Here is a 26818-nt window from a genome sequence, read left to right on the forward strand (position 1 = left end):
GGGCGATGGTGACTTTAGTCCCCTCACATTTGCAGGCAAATAGCCATGTAAATAAAGATGGGTGTTCATTTTCTGCATAATGAATTCAGAAGTCACAAAGTTGGCTGGAACGCCGCTTGCTGTTAGTGAAGGCTAAGAGAAATGGCAGCTGTAGAAACAACCTGCATTTCCTCCTTGCGTGGACACGAAGCCTGGGTTCCATTTTGGCCATGTGGACACTGGGAAAGATATCACTGCCTGCCAGGGAAAGGCGGCTTGAGCACAAAGAAGAGGAGGGATGAAACCTGAGAATTAGGAGCTGAGCAGCATTAGAAGGGATCACACAAGCAGTGTACTACCCATGCCTGCAGTCTAGTAGTGCTATGGGCGAGAGGGGCTCCCAGGAACCCACAACTGTGTTCTCCAAAAGAGCGAGCATTTGGCCAGGGGCCAGTGTTAGCCCAAAGAAAATACAGTGGTGACAGATTTTCCCGTCCTTTCTACTTCAACACTGGAAATATGTGAAGACGAATGGGAAATAAAGCGGAAAATGAGTCAAAGACCATATTTCCATCCTACCCCACTTTAAGCTCTTATTGGGCTAAGGTTTGCGCTTGAGTTGAGGGATAAAAGAAGCTTTAAATTAGATGATATTAAAGTTTTGATGTTGTACTATACTGTACATTTTAATACCCAAAAGTAAGTCTTCAACACTTGAAGTAATTACAGAGAAAATAAATTTGCCTGAAATTTCCGGGACATGAAAAAAGACTTGAAATAAAGGTAAATGGAGAAAAATAAAGCTTTTTTCTGTGTATACTTTCACTGAATTGAATGGAGCCATTCATTAAGCCAAATACACAATGCCATAACTATAATTTCCACATGTCAGGTTTCCTTATTTTTGAATGCCCAGGGCTTGGCAAAATGCCTCGCACAAAGTAAGGAATCAATTCATGTTTGTCCTGTGAAATAAATTAATTAATGTTAAATGAGTGATATGTTTCAAAAATCAACATGAATCTTAGTAATAGACCCAACACAAAATAAAGCAATTTCTAAAAGTATGATTTTAAAAAATACCCTTTAAACTGAAGGAAATTGGATGACAGTAACACCAATGATTTGAAGAAGAGAAATTAATTTTACAAATTATGAAGGTAAGATTTATTTATTTGCCTGGTGATTAAAACTTGGTTCTGGAATCACATGACCTTGATTTGATTAGCAATTTAGCCATTTTCTAGCTTTGTGACCTTGAGCAAATAACATCTTTCTGAGCCTCAGTTGCCTTGACTGTCAAATGAGAATAAACACTATTTATATCTTAGGTATGTCGTGAGAATAAATTTAAAAAGTAATGAAATGTATTTAATGTGCCAATATGCATATAATGAATGCTGAATAAATAATATTCTGAATAGCAAAAGTGGTAACGTTTACCCACCAGCCTTTTCACTGGTATTTTTAAGTTAATATTCTTCCTTCCATGTGCGTACATGGTTTAAAATCTATTTCTTACTATGGTCACAGTTGGAAAAATTCTGAAAGCCCTAGTGCTATTTTCTTCTCCAGATTACCAGACAAACAACAAGTAGCCATAACTAATGCTTTCCTCTAGATAGCTTATAAAAGCAATTGAAGCTGTTTGTGTACTTTATTTTAAACATTGCAAAATTCCGTATTTTTTCTATCTAAATCTAAATTACCTTAATAAGATATTTTAAGGCAGCCATGTGTGTTTTTTTCCCGCAAACATTTATACCATGAGAGAAGTAGACAAAAAAATAAGTCAAAATATAAGACTATTAGGGAGGTTCTTGTAAATGTAATTTTCAGTTTGTTTCACAAACACACAAAAGTTTTAAACCAGATTAGTGAGATGATAAATGGGCAAAGACAACTACATATTCTACAGGCAAGCTATAATATTATAACTGACCTTATATTTTACCTTTCTAGTATTGCATTTCCCTTAGAAAATGGGAGAGTTTCAAAACTAGCTTTACATGCATTTGTATTTATATATTCTACCTGAAATCTATATTTTCATATATTATACGTATTTAAAAAGTTGACAGCATTGATTAGATACCCATAATCTAATATCTTAATTAACTTATAGATATGTTAGTCACCACTAGTTATTTTGAAATCATCTCATTACTTTGTTTTTGTGGCTTGTTAAAATCATTATGTAAAAATGAACTCTCAATGCCAATAATTTAATTATAGCTAAACTTACTGATAATTTTACTCTTTTACCAGTGCAGACAGACTATATTTAGTTGGAAAAGCACATATTAGTTGAATGGAACAAGTTAAATATCTGAATTAAAACATCTATAAATATCTGAAAATTATGACTCATTTCTGTACTTTAGACAAAGCTAGTAGGATTATACCCTATGGATCCAGAAAAATTAACCTGTTTTCTGTAAGCTGAATGCATTGGATGCAGAAATGCTGATGGAGCAAAACTATCGTTGTTAAACTGAATAGAAATTATAAACTGAGGAGAGGTGGAAATAAGATCTTCCAAAATTTTCCTTGCATGCTCAAATTGGATTCTAGTTTGTTGCAATATACAGAAGTTTGGTTTCATTAGAAAGTCTTTAACCCAACAGTTTAATTCTCTGTGGCCTCTGAAATCTTATTTTTGATGGTCTTATGCCTATGGTGAGAGAAGGAAAAAGAAATATTGCTAAGAATTTAATTTCCCCATCTCCTTTTTATGAAGTCTCCAGTAGCCCTGCCTCATTTTGTCAACAGATGCTTGGTTTTATACGGAACTGAATTGATCTCTAAGGCACATGCCACACAATTCGGGGAGGACTTTAAGCCCCCTAAATGTAATCAGCTTCTACTTCCACAGTTGCCTGTTAAGCACTACTGAATTCCAAATTAAGACTCTGAGTATCACAAAAGAGCAATGAGGGAACATTTATAGGAGACCAATCGTAATAAATCTATATTTTATACACTCCAGTTTGATGTAAATGGAAAATGCACCAATATCAACAGATACTTGTGCCCAATCTCTCTTTCCATTACTAGGTTGATTATATTTCACTGCCAACTCTCTATTTCTGTGATTGCTTTCCAGTAGGTTGATGTGAAAATCTGGCTAAGAGAAGACTGTGCTGATGGTAATCCAATTAACCCATTTTCTATTCATTGGTACCTGTCCCATGTCTAGAAGGAATGTGAAACCCTATTCCTAGAATATTCACCATGCAGTATTGGTTATAGGAGGCTCTCCATTCTACTTCCAATCAAGGGAGTTTGCTCTTGAAAATAATTTACTTCATAAATAACAAAACAGTAGTAACTGAATCTAGTCAAAGGGGACACAAATTTAAACAAACCCTACACCGTGTATTTTGTGTTGAGAGCAATAGATTATGTTCTTTTAGATTTTATCTTGAATAGAGATTGTCATATTTTTCCCAGTTTTTGATGTTATATCTCTTTATAAGAATCTAATGAAAAAAACCAGCAACGATAATACTTTTAATGGAAAAAATTATTAAAGTCTTCCTTTTCACAAGCTTGGACTTCTTTCTTCAGTACCATCAGTTTTTGATCATATGCTACCTCCTGATAGGTTGAACCGTGACCAGTTCTTTTTGGTACAGGGACTCTGTGTATTCCTTCCATCTTCTTTTGATGCTTCCTGAATCATTTAGTATTTTCGCCATAGAATCCTTCAATATTGCAACTCGAGGCTTGAATTTTTTCTTCAGTTCCTTTAGCTTGTGAAATGCCTAGCGTGTTCTTCCCTTTTGGTTTTCTAACTCCAGGTCGTTGCACATTTCATTATGACACTTTACTTTTTCTTCTCAAACCACCCATTGAAATCCTCTGTTCAACTCTTTTACTTCATCGTTTCTTCCTTTCGCTTTGGCTACTCCAAATCTCTCAATCGGCTTCTGTGCTATAATATCACTTATGGGGACAGGTACTTAGCAGTTGTATTTTAGTTTTTAAGAAAAAATGTTAGAGTCATAATTTTAAGTATAAAATAATGGTAAAGCCAGTACTATTACCCAAAGCTCTTTATTATACCATTTTTTCAATATAGCAATAGGGACCAATAAGCTTTTATCAAACAAAATATATCCAAAGTCTGTTTTATCTTAAAAGTACTAAATATAAACTATCAAATTTTCCTTATCCATATCTATCACCCTCTACACCTTAAAAGCATCACTGATAATGTCAGAAAATCAAATGATTAATGTAAGTTAAATAAAATATTGAATTAAATTAAAATAATGCATACTCCACAAAGAAAAAAAAATCGTAAATTGTAAATAAAATATTGGTACACAAACACGGTTATCAGAAGAAAATCATCAAGGGACAGAATCAAAGTGACTCAATTCAAAATGGTATTCTCAAAATTGTCTTGATTAATTTTCCATAGCACTGATTTAATTATTTCTGGAGCATATATATATACATATTTACATTAAATTTATTGGTATTTTCATATCACTGTATTTTCTTTTTTGTCACTTAATAATGACTTGTCATTTCTACATCTCTTTTTTCATGTAGTCCAATTTATTTTAAAATAAATTCTAATGTTTTTGTAGGCTTCAACATCTTTATTCCTTTTTTACGCTATATATTTTTTCGTAGGTGTTAATTTTTTGTTTATATATTTCACTAATTGACTATTTTGATTGATTCATTGTCGTTGTTGTTTATAATTCACAAGTAGCTGCTGCTAAAACCGGTTACAAAATCTTCAAGAGCAGGTCAGCTGATTGGGCTACCAGTCTCTCCTACCTCAGTAATCTGGAGAATAATGAATGTTATGACTTATTAATCAGGTCAGCTGGTAGACCAGTAGTAGCTACAGGTCAACTTCCCTATTTACTGTAAAGCTGAAAGCATAGCACCCTATCTGGTTTGGAATCAAAGGTCTAGGCCAGTTTTGAGTGGAGGAACAGATATAAACATAACTTAATTGCACATCTGGATGTAGGATTAGATAACAGGCCAGATGAAGATCATCCCACCCTGTGTCTTGCCTAGGCATCTAGCAGCTAGAACAAACAAACAAACAAAACCCAAACAGACCACAAGGTCCTCTGTAAGGCAAAGATAGATAGAGGTAGGGATTAACATACATTCTCTCTTCCTGACATATTTGTACCTACAGAGAACCACCGAGTTGTGAGGCAGTAGTGTAAGATAAAGTGTAGTTGGAGTGGAGCAGCAAGCTATCAAAACGTCTCTGTACATCGTTAATTGTAAAGAGTTATGTGGTTGTATATATCCATGTAGAGCAGTCCACAATCTTGTTTGTTCCTGCTGATTGTATTATTGATTCCATAAATACAGGGTAAGAAGATTGTGTATTCCAGGAAACATCATGATCAAATTCCTTTATTGCAGCAACTTTACGCTGGTTCTCTCTAATAAGTTAAGACTGTTCATTTATTAATTGGATGTTGTTGGCATTTAAATAGCTGACATGCCTATTTCCCTGTTGCTTTTTGAAAATGCTCTTAGCAAAGGGAACATCAAGTGTCAAGTCTCCCACTTCTAACTTTTAGCACAGTCCACAAAATGAACAAAATTTACATGAAGTAATAAGAACAACAACAACAAAAAATTCTGACTCTACATACCAAAGAAGTGGAAGAGACAATCTTCTGAAAAACATTGTGGATTCTGGCTTTAAACAAATTCAGGTGATGCTTATATAGAAGTAAAGGAAGGATGAAACTATTAAGAGGAAGAAGAATGAGCGCTTTAGATGCAAATGTTGAAATCTTGATTTTGGCCTTGCAATCCTATACGTATTTATAGTTTCTCTCCAAAAGTTAATACACAATGTGTAATCCTGAGTGTGCTTACCTGGAACCCCCAAGTGATAGCCAGTAGTGAAATTTGCTTTAAAGCCCCCACTTGTCACCTGGTCATCAGTGATGAAAAGCACAGCCATTCTGTTGGTGGCAGAGAATACATCATTTACCGGACCGGGTCCTGTGTACACAGCTGCTCCGAAAGAAAACAAGAAAATCAGTGAAACGATCCTTTGTATCCAAAAGGAAATGTACGTCTTATCTCAATTCCATCTTCTAGATGTAGGGCTGCATTCAACCTAACTCATGAAGAAGCCACATATAAAAAAAAATGTGTATGTTCTTTTACATTTTAGACTTTGCTTCTAGGAAGCCAACTTTAATATTACTTGAGACTTCTGCAGCTCTATAATTCAATGATGAATTACTCATGATATTACCTGATTAAGCACCACTACTATTCAAGCTTATATAATTTCAGAGGAATGATTATTTGCCTGTTTAAAGGAGCCCTGGTGGCACAATGGTTAAGTGCTCAGCTGCTAACCGAAAGGTTGGCAGTTCAAACCCACGCAGAGGCTATGTGGGAGAAACACCTGGTGATCTGTTTTCTTAAAGATTACAGCCAAGAAAACTATATGCCTGTTCTACTCTGCCACTTGGGGTCACTATGAGTTGGAATCGACTTCATGGAACCCAATAATAACATAAAAAAATAAAGGTTACAGTCTCCCTTAGTAAATTTTTGTCTAAATTTATTTGTTAATTTTTGTAAGTTAAATAATTAACCTAATCTGAAGAATGGATTAATTAAAAACAGATAATATAAATCTTAATAATGATTTTCAACCTTTTTCCCACTAATTCCTGGGCTCTGTGGGTTTCATAAACAATGAAACACTCTTTACTAAAAAAATAGAATCTTAAGCTAATTAAAAAAATACTTTCATCCTTTTAAAAGTTTATATATTGGAATCCCTGAAAGCAATTCTGCTTCAAAAGAGCTCCTTGCTACACATTTGGAAACTATGATTCCAAGATATCCTTCCAGAATTCTTATTTACTTTTCAATGATTTACATAAATATTATGTCATGAGAAAATTGAAGTTTTTATTTGAAGGACAATGTAATCTGGAAATGAGAAAAGCACTGAAAACATGTTTAGTAATGTGTATATAAAAACTAAATTTGAAGTTATTCAGTTCTTGCTAGCCTTTTAGCCCCACAAGGAACTTCTATTCTTTAACTCCATTGTTCTGTGTGGCCCTCAAACCTCTCTTAGGAAGCTTCACTGTCAAACGTCTTGGGATTTTTTTCTCAAAACCCATCCCTAGCGGGGTGGATTGTGCATGGCTGAGGACTCACTTGTCTCTTTATGTGCCATAGAACATGTCTTCCGGATTCTTCAATTAGTTGCAGTGTTCATATGATTGCAACCCCATGACTAATAGGCTAGATTTTATAAGAAATGGTTGATATGAGTCCAAATCATAGTTAGATAAAACACTTTTAGTCCTAAAGTGCATTGTTTCATGTACTCCATTGAACCCGTCAACCAGCCTCATAATTTTATGCATAACTTGCAAAAAGATATTCTTTCTTAAAAATTGGTTACTAGCTAATTAGCAAATTAGCTATTACATTTGAGTGATAGCTTTTTAATACGGTTACCATGTATTTTCTGATCTAAGTACAAAATTTCCCTTCTTTAAAGGGTACACTTTTTTCTGTATTTATTAAAAATAATCATCAACAGACAAATTGATCAAATCAACTCAGCTTGGGTCAAATTTTTAATCACTTTCACATATTTATATAAAACTATCTATTATGAGATGAGCGAGACTGCCAATCTAAGTAATAATGAAATGTGAAGTAAAAATCATTCTGAAAGTCTGTGTATCAAATACATAATTTGTTTGGTTAATTTGAAATGAAGCAAAAAAGAAAACAAAAAAAAACAGACTTAATAGACACCTGTGGACGTCTGATGTAAAGGAAACTGCATGCCTGTCCCCAGCTCTTTATCTCCAAGGCTGTCCTCTTATTGTAATGGAAGGAACGATGACTCAAATCTATTAATCCTGGTTTGTCAAGAAAGCTCAAGAAGAATCTTTTTTTTTAAGTCATCAGTGTAAACATTACCCTTCAATGAAAGCTTCATGTAAAACTCAACACGTTCCCCTACTGTTGTATTTTTATTTTGATGATTTTAAAAGGCTGATTACATTTATTAAGAAATACTCCTTCAGTTCAATATCTTAAGATATACAATCTTCCATTCAGCACAACTTTCAACTTGCAAATATTCAGACTTACCTAAGAGCAAAGAATCATCTTCTCCACCATCTCTGATTTCAACTACATCTGCAATATTTTCTAAGTCAAATTCTTGAAAATGAAGTTGTATATTCTTTCCTGTTTGTGCATTTAAATTCCAAATACCTTAAAAGTAATAAATAAAAATACTTAGTTTAGAACCCACTTCATTTGATTTCCCCTAAAAGTTTCATTTTCTTATTTCATATCACTTTCCAGATTATTTTCCATTTCATGAAAACCAATATTTCAAGCTGTTATTTTTGTGATGAAATATATTAGTTTCATCAGGTAAATTAATATAAATCTTTAATTAAATGCGAAACATTTACTGTAATTGAATTTGTTATAACTTACATAAATGTAATACTTTAATGAGAAACTTGCAGAAAGTCTTACTCCTACGATAGAGATTTTATAAATGTCAAAAGATATTAATATCTTAGTTCAATTCATCTATTTTCTATGATCAAATTTAAAAGAAAATTAAGTGATTAAAATGTAATTTGTAGCGAAAGTAGCTTTTCTTTACTTTTTTTGTGCATTTATGTGTACTATGTGCTGTTATTTCTCTTTCAAAGCAAAACAAAATTACTAGTCTTGGCATCATTTAAGCACTCCTTGTTCTTTGCTGATTCTTGAAATGCTTTAGTCTTTAGGTTCTGTCCTAAGCCCCTTCTCACTCAGGGTGTTCTCATTCGCTCTTACGGAATACACTTTCATCTATATACTGATGACTTCCAAGCCTTTATTTTCTGCACTTTTTATTCGAGTAGACAAATTTATCCAATTATTTACAGCGTATCTCCAGTCTGATGTATCTCAAACCCAACATGTTCTAAAGAGAACACGGGATCATCTCTTTCACAAACTCACTCCTTTTCTTTTCCTTCCTATCTCAGCGAATGGCATCATTAATCAACCACTCACTGTCGTCTATTCCAGAAACCTAAGCATGATCCCCTTTCTCCTACTATACCTAATCAATCGTCAGGGTCTGTTGATACTACCGCCTATGTCCCTTGAGCTCCATTTACTTCACAATTTCCATTGCCACTATCTGAGTTCAAGCCACTGTCATTTCTCATCTCCTAATTGTTGATGCTTATGGCTCACCCCCTTATCATCTATCCCTGATACTACAGCCAGGTGGATCCGTCTAAAATGCAAGCCTGATTTATCAGTATTTTCCTGTAAACCATTCAGTGTCTCTCCAATGCTCTCAGAATAAAGTGCAAACTGCTTAACATAGTTCAAAACTTCTTCACACCTTCAATTTCACCTGTTAGCATTATTTAATTTTGCCCTCTGGTTGGAATTCAAGGAAAAGGCATTGTCTCCCACCTCTGGATTTTTGCATGCCCCTTCACAGTGAACTCCCTGTACCTTCGCTGTAAAAGTACCTTGGACATTTTGTGATGCGGGACAACCTATTGGAATTCCTCTCTAGACTGTTACGCTTGCTTCACCTGTACTTATTTTGGTGTCTTACAAATAAAGGATGTTCATTAAATATTTTTGAATAGCTCAATAAATTTAATAAATTTCTCCAAATTGTTTTAATGTTCCACTGCATTTTGGATTTTCTAGACCATTACTTGGTTCAAATGATCTATTTAAAAGAGGTCTTCAGTGTAAAGTAGAAATGATAATCTCTGCTTCTCCATATAAGACAAATTAGAGTAATGGCTGTTTATTTTCTCAGATCAGGTAGCTCCCTATAATAGTGACCCCATTCCCCCATGAAAGTAGCACCTACTTTTCTCTGGATCATTTTAAGATAGAAAAATTGGCATTTTCTACAAGCACATTTTTCAGTGCCATTAGGGCATGTCTTTCATTTGCAGAATTCTCCGTTTAGATCAGAGGTCCTAACCAAAGGTGGACATAGGAAGAACATGTCTGTCCCCCAACTCAGACCTACTGGAGTGGAATCTTTGTCAGATGGACTGGAGAATCTACATCTTTAACACAATCCCTATGCAGCTCTAATGAGCTTCTCTATTAAAGAACATTGACCTAGGGATAGCTCTTGTTTGGTTTTAGTAAACTATTTTCTCTAGCCCTAGATGTTGTAGTGATCCTCCTTATTATTTCATCTCTGTACTAGGAATCTTATCAGATTACTCAGATGTCTGCTTTATTGATTCTAGCCTATATTTACAGAAAGTGTTAGTGTCACAGTTGGCTTTTATTTTTTATACTTGCCACTGACTTTGTTCTATGGAATTGCAAACTCATTATATACCCAAACCAAAAAAATAAATAAACCCGTTGCTGTTGAGTCCATTCTGACTCATAGCGATCCTATAGGACAGAGAAGAACTGCCCCATAGGGTTTCCCAGGAGTGGCTGGTGGATTCAAACTGCCGACCATTTGGTTAGCAGCCTTAGCTCTTCACCACTACCTCCACTACAGCTCCATTATATATCCAGCAGACATTATATGCAGCACAAAGAGATTTATTAACAGAGCTGTATCTGGAGAAAGACTGGCTCTCTCAGTTACTGGTTTTATTCTACTTTTTAAATTGAGAGTTATACTAGTAACACTTGCTTAAAAGAATTACTGGGAGAACTGACTGAAATGATGTATATCAAGAACTAACAGAGTGCCGAGCATAAAATAAATGCTAAAAAATGTTAGCAATTATTAATGTTATCGTTATAATAAGCAATTTTATAGATTTGGTAGATGTACCCAAGTTTGACAAACTTATAATCTATTTTGGTGTGACAAGGGATATACAATGTTGACGTGTGCATTTGTTACTGATAATCTAGAAAAGAAATGACTCACAGAATGCTTGATTAGGGTAGTTGTTTGGAAAGTTCATAGAGCTGAATGTTGTATTTGGCTCCCATAGTTCAAAAGGTCCTCCACAGTCCGCTGAAAAGGAAAGCAGAGAAAAATCATTAGTAATCTAATGTTTATTTCAAAGAGATAATACTACATACCAGGAAATATCTAATTGAATTTCTTGGAAGGCTAGTTTTGACCATTTTTTTGTGGTTTACTACTTGTGAAAATAAGATCAAAAGAATGAAGATAACCTAATTTGAAGAATACAGAAAACTGGGATAAATATTACTCTAACGTTAAGAAGAGGATACTCAAATTATTTACCCCAATCAGTTAGGGATCAGATTATAGGCAGGATAATTAAATGTCTCTACACGTATGTGAGTGACCTCAGTCATACCCTCTTCTTTGATCCCTCTTTTACATATCATCTGCCTTATTTATTTAGATAGCTTGGAATTCATACACGTCTTCTAAATTTGCATATAACAGACTTAGATTTAAGTTTTATGATGTATATGACAGGACAGAAAGAGGCAATTGTTCTTGCTGAATTGTGTCATTGCCAAACTATCCTGTCTATACGGAGATTGAACATGGACTGCTTTATATGACCTTATGGGCTGGGATTGTCCAGATTCAGATGAACTCTTACAGCTTAGCAAGAATACGGAAACCTCTTACAAAATCATATGGTTTGCAAAGTGTTTCCATGTACATTGTCTCATCTGGGGAGAGAACAAAGTATAATAAGATGAGGATGTATTGGAGCTGATGGATTAAAATTGTTGTTCTGAGATACTTAATATTTCTGAGACTTGATATATATATTATATATATAAGTACATACAATATATATATTTTATATGTACACGTATATATTATATATATGTATAATATATCTGGAAACCCTGGTGGCATAGTGGTTAACAGCTATGGCTGCTAAACAAAAGATCAGCAGTTCAAATCCACCAGGCGCTCCTTGGAAACCCTATAGGGCAGTTCTTCCCTGTCCTTTAGGGTCGCTATGAGTAAGAATTAACTTGATGACAAGAGATTTGTTTTTTTATTTTATATATATATGTATATATATGCGTAGAGAAGGCAATACTCAGTGTGTACTGATTTTCAAAACATCCTTGTGGATTAGTTTATTGTTATTATTATTTTCATTTTAAATTGACAGCCTGAGGTTTGGAGATATTTGATAACTTGCTTAGGCTACACACTCACTTGGTATCAGAATCAAAACTTCAGCCCAGTTCATCTCAAGCTCATCCCACCTATGTTACTGTCTCACACTGACTCGGACTCCTTTGCGCCATCTGGTCCAACCCATAGGCAGGGTTTAGACTGAATGCACTTAATGGGTGCATAACAAGGAGAAGGAGGGCAGAAGAGAATATTGACTAAAGAACTGCCAAGTCAGGACACTGATGGCTAGATCTAGAAGAAAGAGCAGTATACCCAGGGCGTTGAGGAAGGCATTTGAACCAAATAAAGGAGGCTAAATGGGGAATAAGGAGGGGAAAAGGAAACCCTGGTGGCATAGTGGTTAAGAACTACACCTGCTAACCAAAAGGTTGGCTGTTTGAATCCACCAGGCGCTCCTTGGAAACCCTATGGGGCAGTTCTATTCTGTTCAATAGGGTCGCTATGAATTGGAATCGACTCAATGGCAATGGGTTTTTTGGTTTGGTTTCCATTGAAAAAGCAGCCCTGGTGGTGCAATGGTTAAGAGCTCAGCTGCTAACCGAAAGGTCAACAGTTCGAATCCACCAGCTGCTCCTTGGAAACCTTATGGGGCAGTTCTACTCTGTCCTATAGGTCCGCTATGAGTCAGAATCAACTCAACAGCAGTGGATTTGGTTTTGATTTTGGTCCATTGAAAAAAGGGCGTGGGAGCACTGACTGCATGCTCCCACATCGGCTGTTCATCTGAGATTGACGCTCACCTTGATTATATGACTGATCATCTTGCAAAGATTCATGAAGAAGGACTTACCACAACCCCCCTACTCCCCACACAGCTCATTTAATTTGAATAATTCTTAGTTGCTATGAAATGCTTTATTTCTCAATAAGGCTAATGAAGAAGGGTAATTGCAGGGACAGAAATAACAGTGCAGGTTAAAGACTGGGGAAGCCTACCTCTTCTTATTGTACAAATTGAGCCATGCTTAGTGTGGCCAGTGGTGATTTTGTTTGTTTTTTGTTATAACCATTTTTCTCATTTTCTCTTCAAGAAATAGGAAAAGTTTGCATGTCATGTATTACTCCTAATATGCCTACATAACACAATAGCCTACATTTTAACAAATGCATTGCATTTTCACAGAACTGAACGCTTACCATTATATTATATGTAAAGATGAGTAGTTGGGATTTAATAAACACACGACCAGAACTAAAATGTTTTCAAGTATAATTGTTAAGCCTGTCAAGGCAAACAGTTTATTTGGCACTTCTCCGCTACACAGAAGTCTTGGAAAATTCATTTCTTTAAAATGTTTAACAAGTACTTTTTGAAAGGCACTTAAAATATAATTTCATATCAAATAACTGACCAGTAAGATATCTCTGATCCTTGGAATGATAAGATGTATCAGTTATTCTCTGTATATACCAGGGCTTTCAACCATTTAGACTCACCTGGGGATCTTGTTAAAATGTTAAAATGTACATTCTGAGTCAGTCTGTTCCCGAGGCGATTTTCATGTGTAATAAACCATGAGAGCCGCTGCTCAACTAGCAGTTCTCAGAATTGGTCCCTACTCCCTGACCAGCAGCATTAGCATCACCTGGTACATTGTTAGAAATGCAAATTCTCAGCAAGGGTCCAAACTGGAACTGGAACTAAGTGGTTCAAAGCCCTAGTATATAAATGACTGGAAGAAATTTGGCAAAAGCCCTTTAAGCCATGATGCCACAATTTATTTTAATGGTGGTATTGCTATGGTGGAGGCACAGCATGTGCTTCTTAACAGAGGAGCCAAAGACTCATAAAATGCAATTCTGGATATCACAGTCATGCTGTGTCATTAGATAAACCATCCTCACCCAGAGAGCAAGACTTAAATACCTGTCTGTTATAGGGAGCTCTGTTCATTTACAGGTGTTAAACTCTCATTTTTCTTGGTGCTGTTCTAAAAAATATTTATATTCTGATTAACGTATTATTACACTTACAGAGATTTTCACTACATTCAATATGTAAATAACATGCGGTATTTTACAAAGTGGTTGACATAGATATTTGGCATCTGGCACGCCTTTTTTAATGCATGCTTAAACCTCTGCCATCCATTAAATATGGGTCATTTTGAAGCATTTACCATAGGATGGAAAAGAGAAGAGCCCAGCTTTTACTAAAAATAAGAGGGTTTGAATAAAAGATGCTTATGATAAAACAAGTAATCATAAGCTATTATGACTTCAGATGTAAGGATACGGTAAAAACAGATTTTTGACTCTTACGTGAGGGAAATAATAGCTGTAACTTGAAAAATAACGTCTCACATTGACTTTTGAACACTTTTAAAGTGGCCAATTTTCCAAATCAATCATTTTTTATTATCACAGTAACAGATTAACAAATCCTTCAGTACTATAGTTAAATTTTGAAAGTTTAGATAGTAATCTAAAATGAAATTTTCCACGTATATTTTGTGTTCAGTTTATCAAAATTTGCATCTCCTTTAACAGGTTATAGTGACCAGCCATGATGTAAATATTTTTGTTTAAATTGGTAACAATAAAGTTCTGTTTATCATCCTCTATGGTCTAAATTTTATTTGTAATTAATAGTAATCTAGCCAATGATAGCTCTAATAGATAGGCTATTAGTTTTTAAGGTAAAATAATTAAAGAAAATAGAACAGACAAAAACGCGCTGCTATAGGAGTAAATACGTGCAGTTAATATTGAATTTATTAGGACTTTGATCATTGAAATCCTGGTGGCACAGTGGTTAAGAGTTTGGCTGCTAACCCAAAGGCTGGCAGTTCAAATTCACCAGGTGCGCCTTGGAAACCCTATGGGGTAGCTCTACTCTGTCCTATAGGGTCACTATGAGTAGGAATTGACTTGACGGCAATGAGTTTGGTTCGGTTTCAGTTTGCTCATTAAGTCATATTAATGGTATAGATGACAAGCAGCTCTGCTAGAATATGGTCATGAATTACAAGAGAGGTAGGTAGGTAGGTACTGATTCATTTCTGCATGAAGAATCAGGATTAGAATATTTAGCTCTAAGAATAATGTCTTACCTACATTAATTTTCCAATTAGCTTCTATTTTGTATTTGGAAATGGAATATAGCATATTTAATGGTCAAAGGGAGCGGAACTGTATGGAAATCAACAATGACTACTAAAGCAATTAAAACTATAGCTTGACCTTTTTTCTTAATTATTTTAACAGCCTCAGAAATAAGCCTGGGGATTGTGATGAGGATTTCGTTTTGTATGTACCCATGCTAATTCGTAGTTATCTTGTCATGAATCACACAAATTGTTTTGCAAATTGGCATAATATTTGTATAATGGAATTTTTATTTTCTTCCATTGTTGTCAATACAGTTTCCACATTTAAATTAATTTATACCAATGTCAAAGGGCAACAATTATACAACTAATGCAGCAGCAAGTGATTGTAGTCACAAAATGGAAGAATGTCTGCAATTATGAAACCAAACATATTTCCCAGGACTAGGCATAATGTGAATTCCTTGAAGTGCGGGAGGAAACTGAACTTTACTATCCAGTTACTTGTCTAAGATTATTTTCTTATTTAAATGCTCTATAAAGAACCAAAGAAAGGCTATTAGCCAGTCAGCCATGGTTTCCTTTTATTTCTGCTTAAACAAATCAGTGATCTGGAACCAGAAAAGTTCTGCTCAAATAAGAATTTCACTGAACCAATTGCAAATGGCATTAGAATGAAATTGTTTAGAATGCATTTGACGGTAATTAACATTTTCTGCTGCGCTAAATATTGCCCTGAAATGAACCACTTGAAAGCTGGAACAAATATACTGTGGGCAAATTCTAAAGTTCATATTTTAAAATCAGATAGGTTATTCTACCGTTATAGTTCTTCTGTTGCTAAAATGAGGCAGGATAGTGAGACTTTCGTCTCATGTACTTTGGACTTGTGATCAGGAGATGTCACTTGGAGGACTAAGGTGTGCTCGACCCAAGCCATGGTGTTTTCAATCACCTCACGTGCATGTAAAAGCTGGACAATGAATAAGGAAGACCAAAGAAGATTTAATGCCTTTGAATTATGATGTTGGCAAGGAATGTTGAATATACCATGGACTGCCAAAACAATGTATAAGGCTATCTTGGAAGAACTATAGCCCGAGTAGTCCTTGGAAGCGAGGATGGCGAGACTTTGTCTCACATACTTTGGACATGTTATTAGGAGAGATCATTCCCTGGAGAAGGAAGACCCTCAACAAGATGGATTGACACTGTGGCTGCAACAATGAGTTCGAATGTAACAATGATTGTGAGGATGGCACAGGACCGGGCAGTGTTTTTTTCTGTTGTACATAAGGTTGTTATGAGTCAGAACTGACTCGATGGCACCGAAAAACAGCATTGTTCAAATATGCAGGGATAGAAAGCTCCCTTAGTATCAAAATATTATCTTTTTCCCTTTCTGACTGAAATAAATATGAAGACTATATGTGTCACATAGATAAAGTTTTAACATGGAAAACCATACTTAGTTTTTTAATACGTATGACATTATATACAAAAGTCATCTCAAATTTTCTATTTTAGGCAATAAGATTTTACTATTTTTAAAGTATTAAGTCTATGAGATTATATTATTACCACCTAGAAATTTTTCTGCTTAACCATTTATTAATGAATAGAAGAATATACTGCCAAAAAAAAAAAAAAGGATTACAGAAGAAAATCTATTGTTTACTTAAAAATATTTCGATACCAAACTATCAGATATTGCTAATACTTGGTATCAATAATTTAAATAATTATAAATCTGCCCTTTTTGCACAGAAATGTTCTATATAATGGACATGTAGAGTGGGGCATCTACTCATAATGAAGTGAGGCAATTAATTATCAACAATGCCACAGAACCCCACATTATTGCACTCAGTTTGATATTCCTTCCACTCCCATCATTTCCAAGCCTTATTTTTGGTACCAAAATTGGGTTTGACAAAAATTTTCGTGGCACCCAGATCAAAATACAGCCAAAAGAAAAAGAAGCTTCGTTCCCATATATTAATATTTATTTAGTAACTATTTTGTGTGTTCACAGCCCTGGTGATGCAGTGGTTAAAAGCTCAGCTGCTAACCAAAAGGTCAGCATTTGGAATCTACCAGACGCTCCTTGGAAACCCTATGGGTAAGTTCTACTCTGTCCTATAGGGTCACTATGACTCTGAATTGACTCGGCGGCAATGGGTTTTATGTGTCTGAACCAGTTAGACACTGGTGGATCAAAGGTGAATTAGATCTAGAATGTGGTGTCAAAAAACTTATTTTTTTGACATAGTTTTATGGCCAATATTATCACTTGAGAATAGATGGTACTTTCCTGCTTTTGCTTCAATTTTATGAGTGTAATTCAGTTTCTTTATCTTACTGCTTTCTTAAATCCGTCTCTAGCTCACATTCTCTTCTCTGAAGTTCTCTATCATTTGTTTCTCCCATGTATTATTTTAGTGGTACACAATTATACATTACTTTAAATATTTATTTATATATTCTCTCTATATATATTTAAGTATTGATGGTTATCACCACATCTCACATTTATTATGCAGAGCTTGATACATAGTAGATATTTATAAAATTTGAATAAATATTTGAAGTATTGAGAATTTATGTATTATTCATAAAAGCGTCTATAATAAACAAGATGTCAAGTGTGAACTAGCCTTTTGGTGGAATGTTCATGAATGTTCAATATGGTGGCATGGGACCAGTCTATAGCGACATAATTGTTATCCTCATCTTTCTGGCAGCTCACTTGTTTAATATTCTACAGGCACCAGTCATTTATCTTTAAAGCCTGTGACTTATTAAGTCACTTGTCTGATAATTTTAAAGATTGCAAACAGGAAAATATACAGTTTTGGAAGCAAAACCAAACTTGGATAGGCTCACCAAATTGATTTGCTGATGGGAACATGGGAAGCATTTCAAGTGAAATTAGAAGGAAATGGGAAACAGAAAAAGTGCTATCTTTGTAGGCTTAGGTCCATGACAGAACAAAAATATCCATGAGGTTCAACACAAGCAAAATTGTAGTGCAGTCAGCTTCCAAACACCACAATCCAAAGACAAAAGGGACATAGGGACATTTTTGCGTCAAAACCACAATTCAGTGAAAAACATTCCAATGTAGGGAGAACTGGTCCCTGGGTGGCACAAATGATTAAGCACTCAACTACTAACTGAAATGTTGGCAGTTCAAACCCACTGAAAGTCACCTTGCAAGCAAAGTCTGGAGATCTGCCTCCAAAAGATCACAGTCTTGAAAATCCTATGGAGCAGTTCTACTCTGTACACATGGTGTCTCCATGAGTTGGAATCAACTCAGTAGCAATTAACAACAACCACTAAATTAAAGGTTGATGCTTCGAGCCCACCCAGTGGCACCATGCATGAAAGGCCCAGTGATCTGCTTCAGTAAAGATTTCAGCCAAAAAAAATCCTATGGAGCAGTTCTACTGTGTGATACATATGGTAATCAAGGTTTGAATTGACTCAATAACAGCTAACAACAACACACAACAATAGAGGGAGAATATATGTTTGATATGGTTTATCATCATACTTCTTTTTTTTTTTCTTCAAATCCCATAGTCTAGAGAGCCGTATGGAGTGCTTGTCTCCTTTGGCATGGGTGAGGTGAATGATAATGTCCCTTTTGCTTCTGAAATGTCAAGTTTCCAATTTAACTTAAGTGCCAAGGTAGACACAGGCTCACTTTGTTCTTTCAGGTGAAAAGACCCCAAAGGACACCAGAAATCTGAGCCACTGCTCAGCTGCATCGCATTTGTGGCTTTGTGAATGGAGGCTATTGCAAAGCCTTAGAGAGGCACCATTTCAAGACAAAACTCTTATGTGATCTATGTGTATATGGTTAAAGTCCAGACTCAATTATGATTATTGATTTATCCTGAAAATATACTTGGGAAGTTTCAGGCTTCAACAAACTCCTCTTGAGACGTTAAAACTTTCCTTAGGAACACTATGAAAACCAAAAGTCTTCTTCCTCAAAGACTATGAAAACCAAAACAACCAAACCCCTTGCCATCAACTCGATTCTGACTCATAGTGACCCTATAGGACAGAGCAGAACTAACTGCCCTATAGGGTTTCCAAGGAGCAGCTGGTGAATTCAAACTGCCATCCTTCTGGTTAGTGGCCAAGCTCTCAACCACCACACCACCAAGGCTCCAAAGACTATAGGCCATGTCATATGGCCAATACAGTACTAATTTGTATTCTAGTCAAAACACAGTGGAAATCAGCATCTTCATTACTTTCAAAAGGAAAAGGATATGAAAAATTGTCATAAGTATAAAGCGTAACAAAGTACTAAGTAGTTTTCATTGTTGGTTTATTTATAACATGTCATTTTCCACTAGCTTCTATTTTACTTAAATTTTAAAGTGTTTACTTTTTAGTGAAAATAAATAAATAAATAAATAAACTCTGAGATAACAAAAAATAAGCCAAAGCAAAATCTACCTGAAAATATCAACGACTTAATAAAGGAAGGTTTACCTTAAGGATACTTACTTGGAAGTTCTGGTGGAGGAGTTGGGACCAAAGTTGGTTCTGGGTAAAGACTCACATTGCAAGTCCCATTTGTTAGGCTAATGTCATCCAATGCAATGTCACTCAGGAATGTGTTTTTAAAAGCATCAAAAGCAACCTGTAAATCAGAGAGACATATGAAATGATTCCATTCTATTTTTCTAGAAGATTCTTCTTCTAGCCCAATATCCTTTGGAGAGTCAATACTGGATGTCGCCAAATGTAGGATGACAGGGTTGCTACATAGTAAAATATTAATGGATAATGCTTTTGTAAGGTCCTCCTACTAAACACAACTCCCTTATTATGTTCCCATGTGGGTCTAAATTTTCACTAGTATCCTCCATTTGAATTAAGCAACATTGTCAGGATCTCTCTTGTTCCTTCTCTCATTCTCACTGGTGTGATATTGTCAGATATTGGACAGAGTACTCCATTGTACTCTGTCATCCAACCACATCATCCAACAGGGGAGAACAACTTTCTCCCAGATTCTTCCCCCAGCAATATAGAAATCTAGGTAGCTGTCTGCCTTCTTAGAGCATACAAGCCCTAAAGAAAAGATGCATTTGTTAGATAATTTCAATTGGAAATGAACAGGAGAAGAGAAAGTTATGAGTATAATATAATCATATGAGGCTGGCTGGTGCTAGCCATAGTTCATGAGGGGTGCTGGTATGGGAGACTGTGTGATGGTGTTATTCCAGAGGACATAGGCCCAAACTTGAGAGAAAAGGTCAGTGGTTAGATGGAGCATATTAGGGCCTCAGGGAAAATGGACATTTTTGCAGGATGTCCCTGGATTCTTTCCTGTGTAGGAGAGAAAAGACATAAACTGAATACCTGTTATGTGCTAGGCACTTCGTACATATTATTTCATCTAATTTTTCCAATACTATTGTACAGTCATGCATTAACTGCTTTGTTCATCCATTCGTCCACTTAATGCCGAACACAATTATAAATATTATTTTCTCCCTTTCATGTACAAGCAAGCTGAGTTTCAAAGAGATTACAGTAACTTGCTCAAGATTTCACAATAAAATGGCAAAACCATGGTGCAAATATTTATAGAACTCAACACTCACATTCTGCCTGATCAGCAAACTTAGAAAAAGTGGATCCAGTCATATTACTTTAAAAAATGCCCAGTGAGTTGAACTAGATTTGGCCACCGCGATACTTAATTTCCCCCTTTCATCTCTTTGATCCCTTGATGTTCCGTTATCCCTTGCTTACCCCTTTCAATGATCAGAAAATAAACAAAGATAAAGAAGAAAATTTCACAGAAAAGAAAGTGGCATCATAAAGGAAAAAAGAGAGGAAGAGAAAAGGAAAGAAAGAAAGATGGGAGGAATTCAGTTGAGGGCTGTTGACTATTGCTTGCCTTACACCAAGTCATGGGGGAGAACTGAAAGTTTTACAGACGACAACATCTGTCCAAATATGGAATCTCTGAAAGTGAGACTTGCTTTTCTGAAATGACATTGCTAATTCGATCAAACTATTATCCTTTATTTTAATTGCAAACACCCTTAAGAAAGGAACACATAAAGCTCTTATTTGAAAAATTAATTCACCTTAATGTGAAATAAATTATCAGAGACTTCCCACTGATACAGCTCATAGAATTTGTTTCTAAGGGAAATATATGGAGATTGAGTCAGAGCAGGGTGGAGGAATACTGATGGACATGGAGGTGCTAATTGTTGTTGTTGTTAAGTGTGGTAGAGTAAGCTACAATTCACAGCTCACAGCAACTTTTTGTGGAACAGAAGAAAACATTGCCCAGTCCTGTGCCATACCCATAATTGTTGCTATGTTTACACCCACTGCTGCAGCCACTGTGTCAATCCATGTCAATCTCATCGAGGGTCTCCCTCTTTTTCACAGACCCTCTACTTTACCAAGCATGATGTCCTTCCCCACTGGTCCCTCCTGATGACTTGTCCAAAGTAAATGAGACTTTTTACTTTTTTCATGTATGCTATCCTTGATGTCATCCCACAGTTCTTCTGGTCTTCAGTCATTAGTGTCCAGTGCGTCCAATCTATTCTTGAGATGGTTTCTCAATTCAGGCAGGATGTATTCAAGGTTATACTTTGGCTCTTGTGGACTTTCTTTGATTTCCTTCAGCTTCAACTTGAACTTGCCTACGAGCAATTGATGGTCTGTTCCGCAGTTGGCCCCTGGCCTTGTCCTGATTGATAATATTGAGCTTCTCCAGCATCTCTTTCCACAGATGAAGTCCATTTAGTTTCCATGTAGTCCATCAGGTTAGGTTCACGTGCATAGTTATTGTTCGTGTTGTCGAAAAAAGTATTTCTGATGAATCATTCATTAGTCTTGTAGAATTCTATCATGCGATCTCCAGCATTGTTCCTATCACCAAGGCTGTATTTTCCAAGTACTGTTCCTTCTTCTTTGTTTCCAGCTTTCACCTTCCAAACACCAGTAATTATCAATGCATCTTGATTACATGTTTGATCAATTTCAGATTGCTGGTAGAAAAGGGTGACTCTCTAGAAAAGTGCAGGGTAGACCTGGGTGGTCTTTGTGAAATGCTGGAAGCTTTAGACAGGCTGGGGATGTGGGAAGACATGGTTGGCCTGTGGTAGAAAGTGCTGGAGAAAGATTAAATATCCTACAACACTTTTATGAGTTTTTGTGGCCCAGTATAAGCAGTACTTGTCATGTAGTAAATTGTTCCTTATGTGGTTTTTTTTATGTCATTGAATAGATGAAAATAAAAGTACCCAATAAAAAAAAAGAGGTAGATTAGGAAAGTAGAGAAAGTGTCTTGTCTGTTTACAGAAAATAAACCATTTTCACCCTTAACAGACTACAAATACATGATTATAAATCACAAAGTGTTTTGCCAACCTTAAATTCCACTGTTTCATTTAATGTGACTTGTCCATAATTCCAACTGTCTCCATAATTTCCTTCTTTTTGGAAAATTGTCTTCTCCATGTTTTGTTCAGTGCTGATATTAATGCTTAATTTATAGACATTTTCACCATACATATAATACCTGGTTTGGAAACAAGCATATAAAAAATGATTGGATTCCTACTTAGAATAAGAGCAGCTTAAAGAACAAAATAAAATCAAAATGCCAATGAAACTCTGCCTAGTTTTGAATGGGTGGAAGTAGTTCAGAGGAAAAAATAGATGGTATTAATTTGTTCTATGAAATCAAGTATGTTGAAGATAAAACTTCAAGTGTTTGAAGAAAAAAAAAAAAAGAACTTCTGAGAATGTACTCTAATATCCAGAAAATGTTTAGCAGCTAAATTAAAGCCGTTGCAAGCTTGCAAATGGTTCCCCAAGCCCAAGATGATGTGGTTCTATCATTCTACGGAATGTAAGTGCAAGTCCTATAAATGATGAATACTCCAGAGGGAGCTCCCAAGGAGGGAATCATTTGAGATTCCACTTCTCATTTAATTGCACCTGTGTAGTTAAAGCATGATTAAAAGTGCATTGCACACTCATCCACAACATTTTGTGTATAAACGTATGATATGACTGTATTTTTTATTACCTAACCAAACACCTCAAAGAAGAGTACATATAATAAGAGGATCAATAGGTAAAGAAAATCAGGTTCTAGGGGAAATCATTTTTATGAATTAGTGCATAATTATTTTAATTTTTTTCCTAGCCTTTCTCAGAAATGATTCTAACATGTTAGATTAATGGCAGGATATGTCAAAGCACATTTTTCTTTGTATTTTATCTCATTTAAGTTTTCACAGGTAGAGAGTTGGGGAGTGTACTTTCTGTAGTACACGAGAAAGGAAAATTTTGTTGTATAGAGGAATTTTCCGGTAATTTCTTCTGTCCAATTTTAACTTGGTGGCTAAAAGTCCCTTAAGAAAATTTAGAGAATCAATCATTCAATAATATTATCATAGAATTTGTCTGTGAAAATCCAATATCTTAGCATTAGACATTCATTCCAGTAGAAAAATGATCATATCTTTCTCGAAATGCATCTACTCTATTTTTCCCTTTCACCAATAACCAATCCAAACCCTTTGCCATGGAGTTGATTCTGACTCATAGTGACCCTATAGAACAGAGTAGAACTGCCCTATAGGGTTTCAAAGGAGCAGCTGGTGGGTTTGAACTAACGACCTTTTGGTTAGCAGCCAAATGCTTAACCATTGTGCCTCCAGGACTCTTTTTCCCTTTAGCCTTCAGAAAAAAAATGAAGGCAAATCTTATTAAGTCCCCTAAATCCTTTTTTTCTTAACTTCTGGTTAAATTATTGGAAAACAGATAAAGTAATAAAAAAGGCCATCTTCATTGTGAGAGAAAATAGTTTATTGTAATATGTCAGTGTTTTGTGCAATAGGTTTAATTTCATGTTTTACTACTTCTTAGTGATCAATGATTCTGAAATCTTACAAAAAAAAAAATCAGGACCCACAAAAAAATAACTTTATCATCATATTTGCCTTGGAATCACCCCTTTCCTTTTGTTTCTTTATCTTTTTAAACCTGCTTAGTTTTCAGGATCCACAGCAGTCACTCGAACATTCCATTCATTCTTCCCTGCCTCCCCCAGAGTCTGTTTGCTCTTACACAAAGGAAGAAGCTATAGCTGACCTGAACCCTACTTTTGACAGTTGGGTTTTTCTATATCCTTTACCAGTTATCATGCAGTTGATTATGGCTCATGGTGACCCCATGTGTGTCAGTAGAAATGTGTTCCACAGGGTTTTCAGCGGTGGCTGATTTTTTGGAAGTAGATCTCCATGTCTTTCTTCTGAAATACCTCTGGGTGGACTCAAACCCCCAACATTTGGTCAGCAGCCAAGTGTGTTAACCTTTCGTACCATGCAAAAAAACCCTAAAACACCAAACCTGTTGCCGTCGAGTTGATTCTGACTCCTAGCAACCCCATAGGACAGAGTAGAACTGCCCTACAGAGTTTCCAAGGAGCATCTGGTAGATTCAAACTGCCAACCTTTTGGTTAGCAGCCGTAGCTCTTAACCACTATGCCACCAGGGTTTCCATATAATGACTTCTCTAAATCCTTTACTGTCTTTGAAATACCCTTGATGCATCTTGGGCATGGGAGGTACTGGGGAAGGGGAAGGAGGCTACCAACATTTTGCTACTTTATTAGCTGGAAAAGTTATGGCACATGCATTAAAATTTTGAACAACGTCTTTGTGTCATCTGAGCCTGGCAACTTGAAAAAGGCAATGCTACTCGTTCAATAAGTGTTTACCATGTGCCTACAACTTACCAGAAACTAAGGCAGACTGGTTCCGAAGTGAGGACGAAAGGGAGGCTTAAAAGTCGTACTCTTTCTTTTCTCCCTCCTGGTCCAGTCGGGGTAGAAATGTAAAATCCTGTAAAAACAACAACAACGAAAGAAGTGTAGTTAGCTTAAATATTAGCATTTTTATTGTGTGAGATATACCTTTCATAATTGGAAAAAGAAGACTTTAAGGTGAAGATACAAGGAGATATATTTAGACATAGTGGAAAGGACTCTAGACTCAAGCCCAGAAGCCAGCAGATCTGCCATACAAATTGTTGTTTAGGAAAATCACTTCACAATGCTGAAGCTCCCGATTTATAAAACCAGGACCTTGACCTAGAGTGCCACTAATGATATTTCCGACTCTGACTTATTATGAGTCTACATGATTGTTTCCCTATATTATCATGTCCAATCCGACTTTAATTCCAATTCATTAGATATTTTGATTAATTCACTTCTTTATATATAAGGATCAGTATATAAGGATGTTTAGGCATGCTGGTGGAATAACTAATGACATGCACTTAATTTAAATGTGAATGTGAAGGTGCAGTTAAGAGTTTCAAACACCTACAGTTTTATATTCCACTGACTACACTGCATTTCTCTACATATGAAGTTACCTGATTTTATAATGGTTTCGCATTCTGTATTTCTTTGAATGATAAGTTATCAGACGGCAGAAGAGCAGAAGGCATGCTAATCTACATAAAAGCTTTCTAAATAGCTCAAGCCTCTGTATAAAGTGCTTTCTAGCTTGGAATTCATTATTCCAACCAATGATTTGAGGCATTTGAAGTGTGGGAAGAGTTGTTGGGGTGAGAATGATCTTGAACATTTTTAGGGAGTTTTTTTTTTTATTCTTAGTTTACAGTTCATATACTATGATAGGAAGTAGGAAGCATTGTAAGAAACTGTGATATATTTTCATATATGAATGAAATATTGGATAAATCCAATTTGATTGGAATGTAAATTTTTATGATATTTTGCACTTTAGTGGTTATTAGGAATCTCTCTTGTTCTTTCCAACTGAAATTTTTATAGGTGATATTGCAAATAAAATTCAAACTCATTCATTTATAAAACACTGCAGAAGAAGAAGACCTAGAGAAAAGAAATCCTATCAGAACGGTCTATAGATATATAATGTATTCTTAGATCAGTGAGTCAAAAATTATTCCGAATAAATGAGCATTTTATCAAGATGGGAATTGTGGACAAATGTCTTACTAAATGTAATTCATACACTTGCATTTGATTTAGACTGCAAATTATAAAAATGCAAAAGAATGTATGTTTAACATTTCACATTATTAACACATTACTTATGTTTAATATAACTGCGATATTTCATGAGCACTATTTTAGCTGTGTAGTCATTGCTCAATTATCCAACCCAATGGAACAGAGTAGCAAGAAACAGAGGAAATGCTCAGAATCTGTTCAGAATCCATTCCCTAAATGACTAAGTTCAAATCTCTTCTGAGTTGACCTTAATTTTAGTTGCTTAGGACATAGTTAGGGAGGAAATAAGTAGAATACTACTGAATGCCACAGGTAAGTACTGAAGTAGTTAAGTTATTTAGAAACATGCCTAGTTAGCTGCAATTATATAACATAAACACAACTTGAGCTCCTATGTACGTTTGGCTATGTGTCAGTTGGAGCTCTGGTGGTGCAGCGGTTAACAGCTACCTATGGCTGCTAACCAAAAGGTCAGCAGTTCAAATCCACCAGCTGCTCCTTGGAAACCCTATGGGGCATTTCTACCCTGTCCTATATGGTCTCTACGA

The 26818-nt window shown here is 35.6% G+C and overlaps 1 protein-coding gene across 2 annotated transcripts in view; it reads right to left on the reverse strand.

Annotated features, from left to right (window-relative positions):
- The window catches only part of TMPRSS15 (transmembrane serine protease 15), a 145425-nt gene that overhangs the window by 58053 nt on the left and 60554 nt on the right, over positions 1-26818 (reverse strand). For both annotated transcript variants that reach the window (XM_004371353.2, XM_004371352.2), the window contains exons 11-16: positions 25002-25107; positions 22621-22771; positions 19720-19855; positions 10922-11011; positions 8122-8247; positions 5854-5994 (exon numbers count right to left, since the gene is read on the reverse strand). In XM_004371353.2, the coding sequence (XP_004371410.1) occupies positions 5854-5994; positions 8122-8247; positions 10922-11011; positions 19720-19855; positions 22621-22771; positions 25002-25107 (750 nt within the window). The remainder of the gene's footprint in view (positions 1-5853; positions 5995-8121; positions 8248-10921; positions 11012-19719; positions 19856-22620; positions 22772-25001; positions 25108-26818) is intronic.

Source organism: Trichechus manatus, unplaced genomic scaffold (assembly GCF_000243295.1).
Source record: "Trichechus manatus latirostris isolate Lorelei unplaced genomic scaffold, TriManLat1.0 scaffold00012, whole genome shotgun sequence".
NCBI lineage: Eukaryota > Metazoa > Chordata > Mammalia > Sirenia > Trichechidae > Trichechus > Trichechus manatus.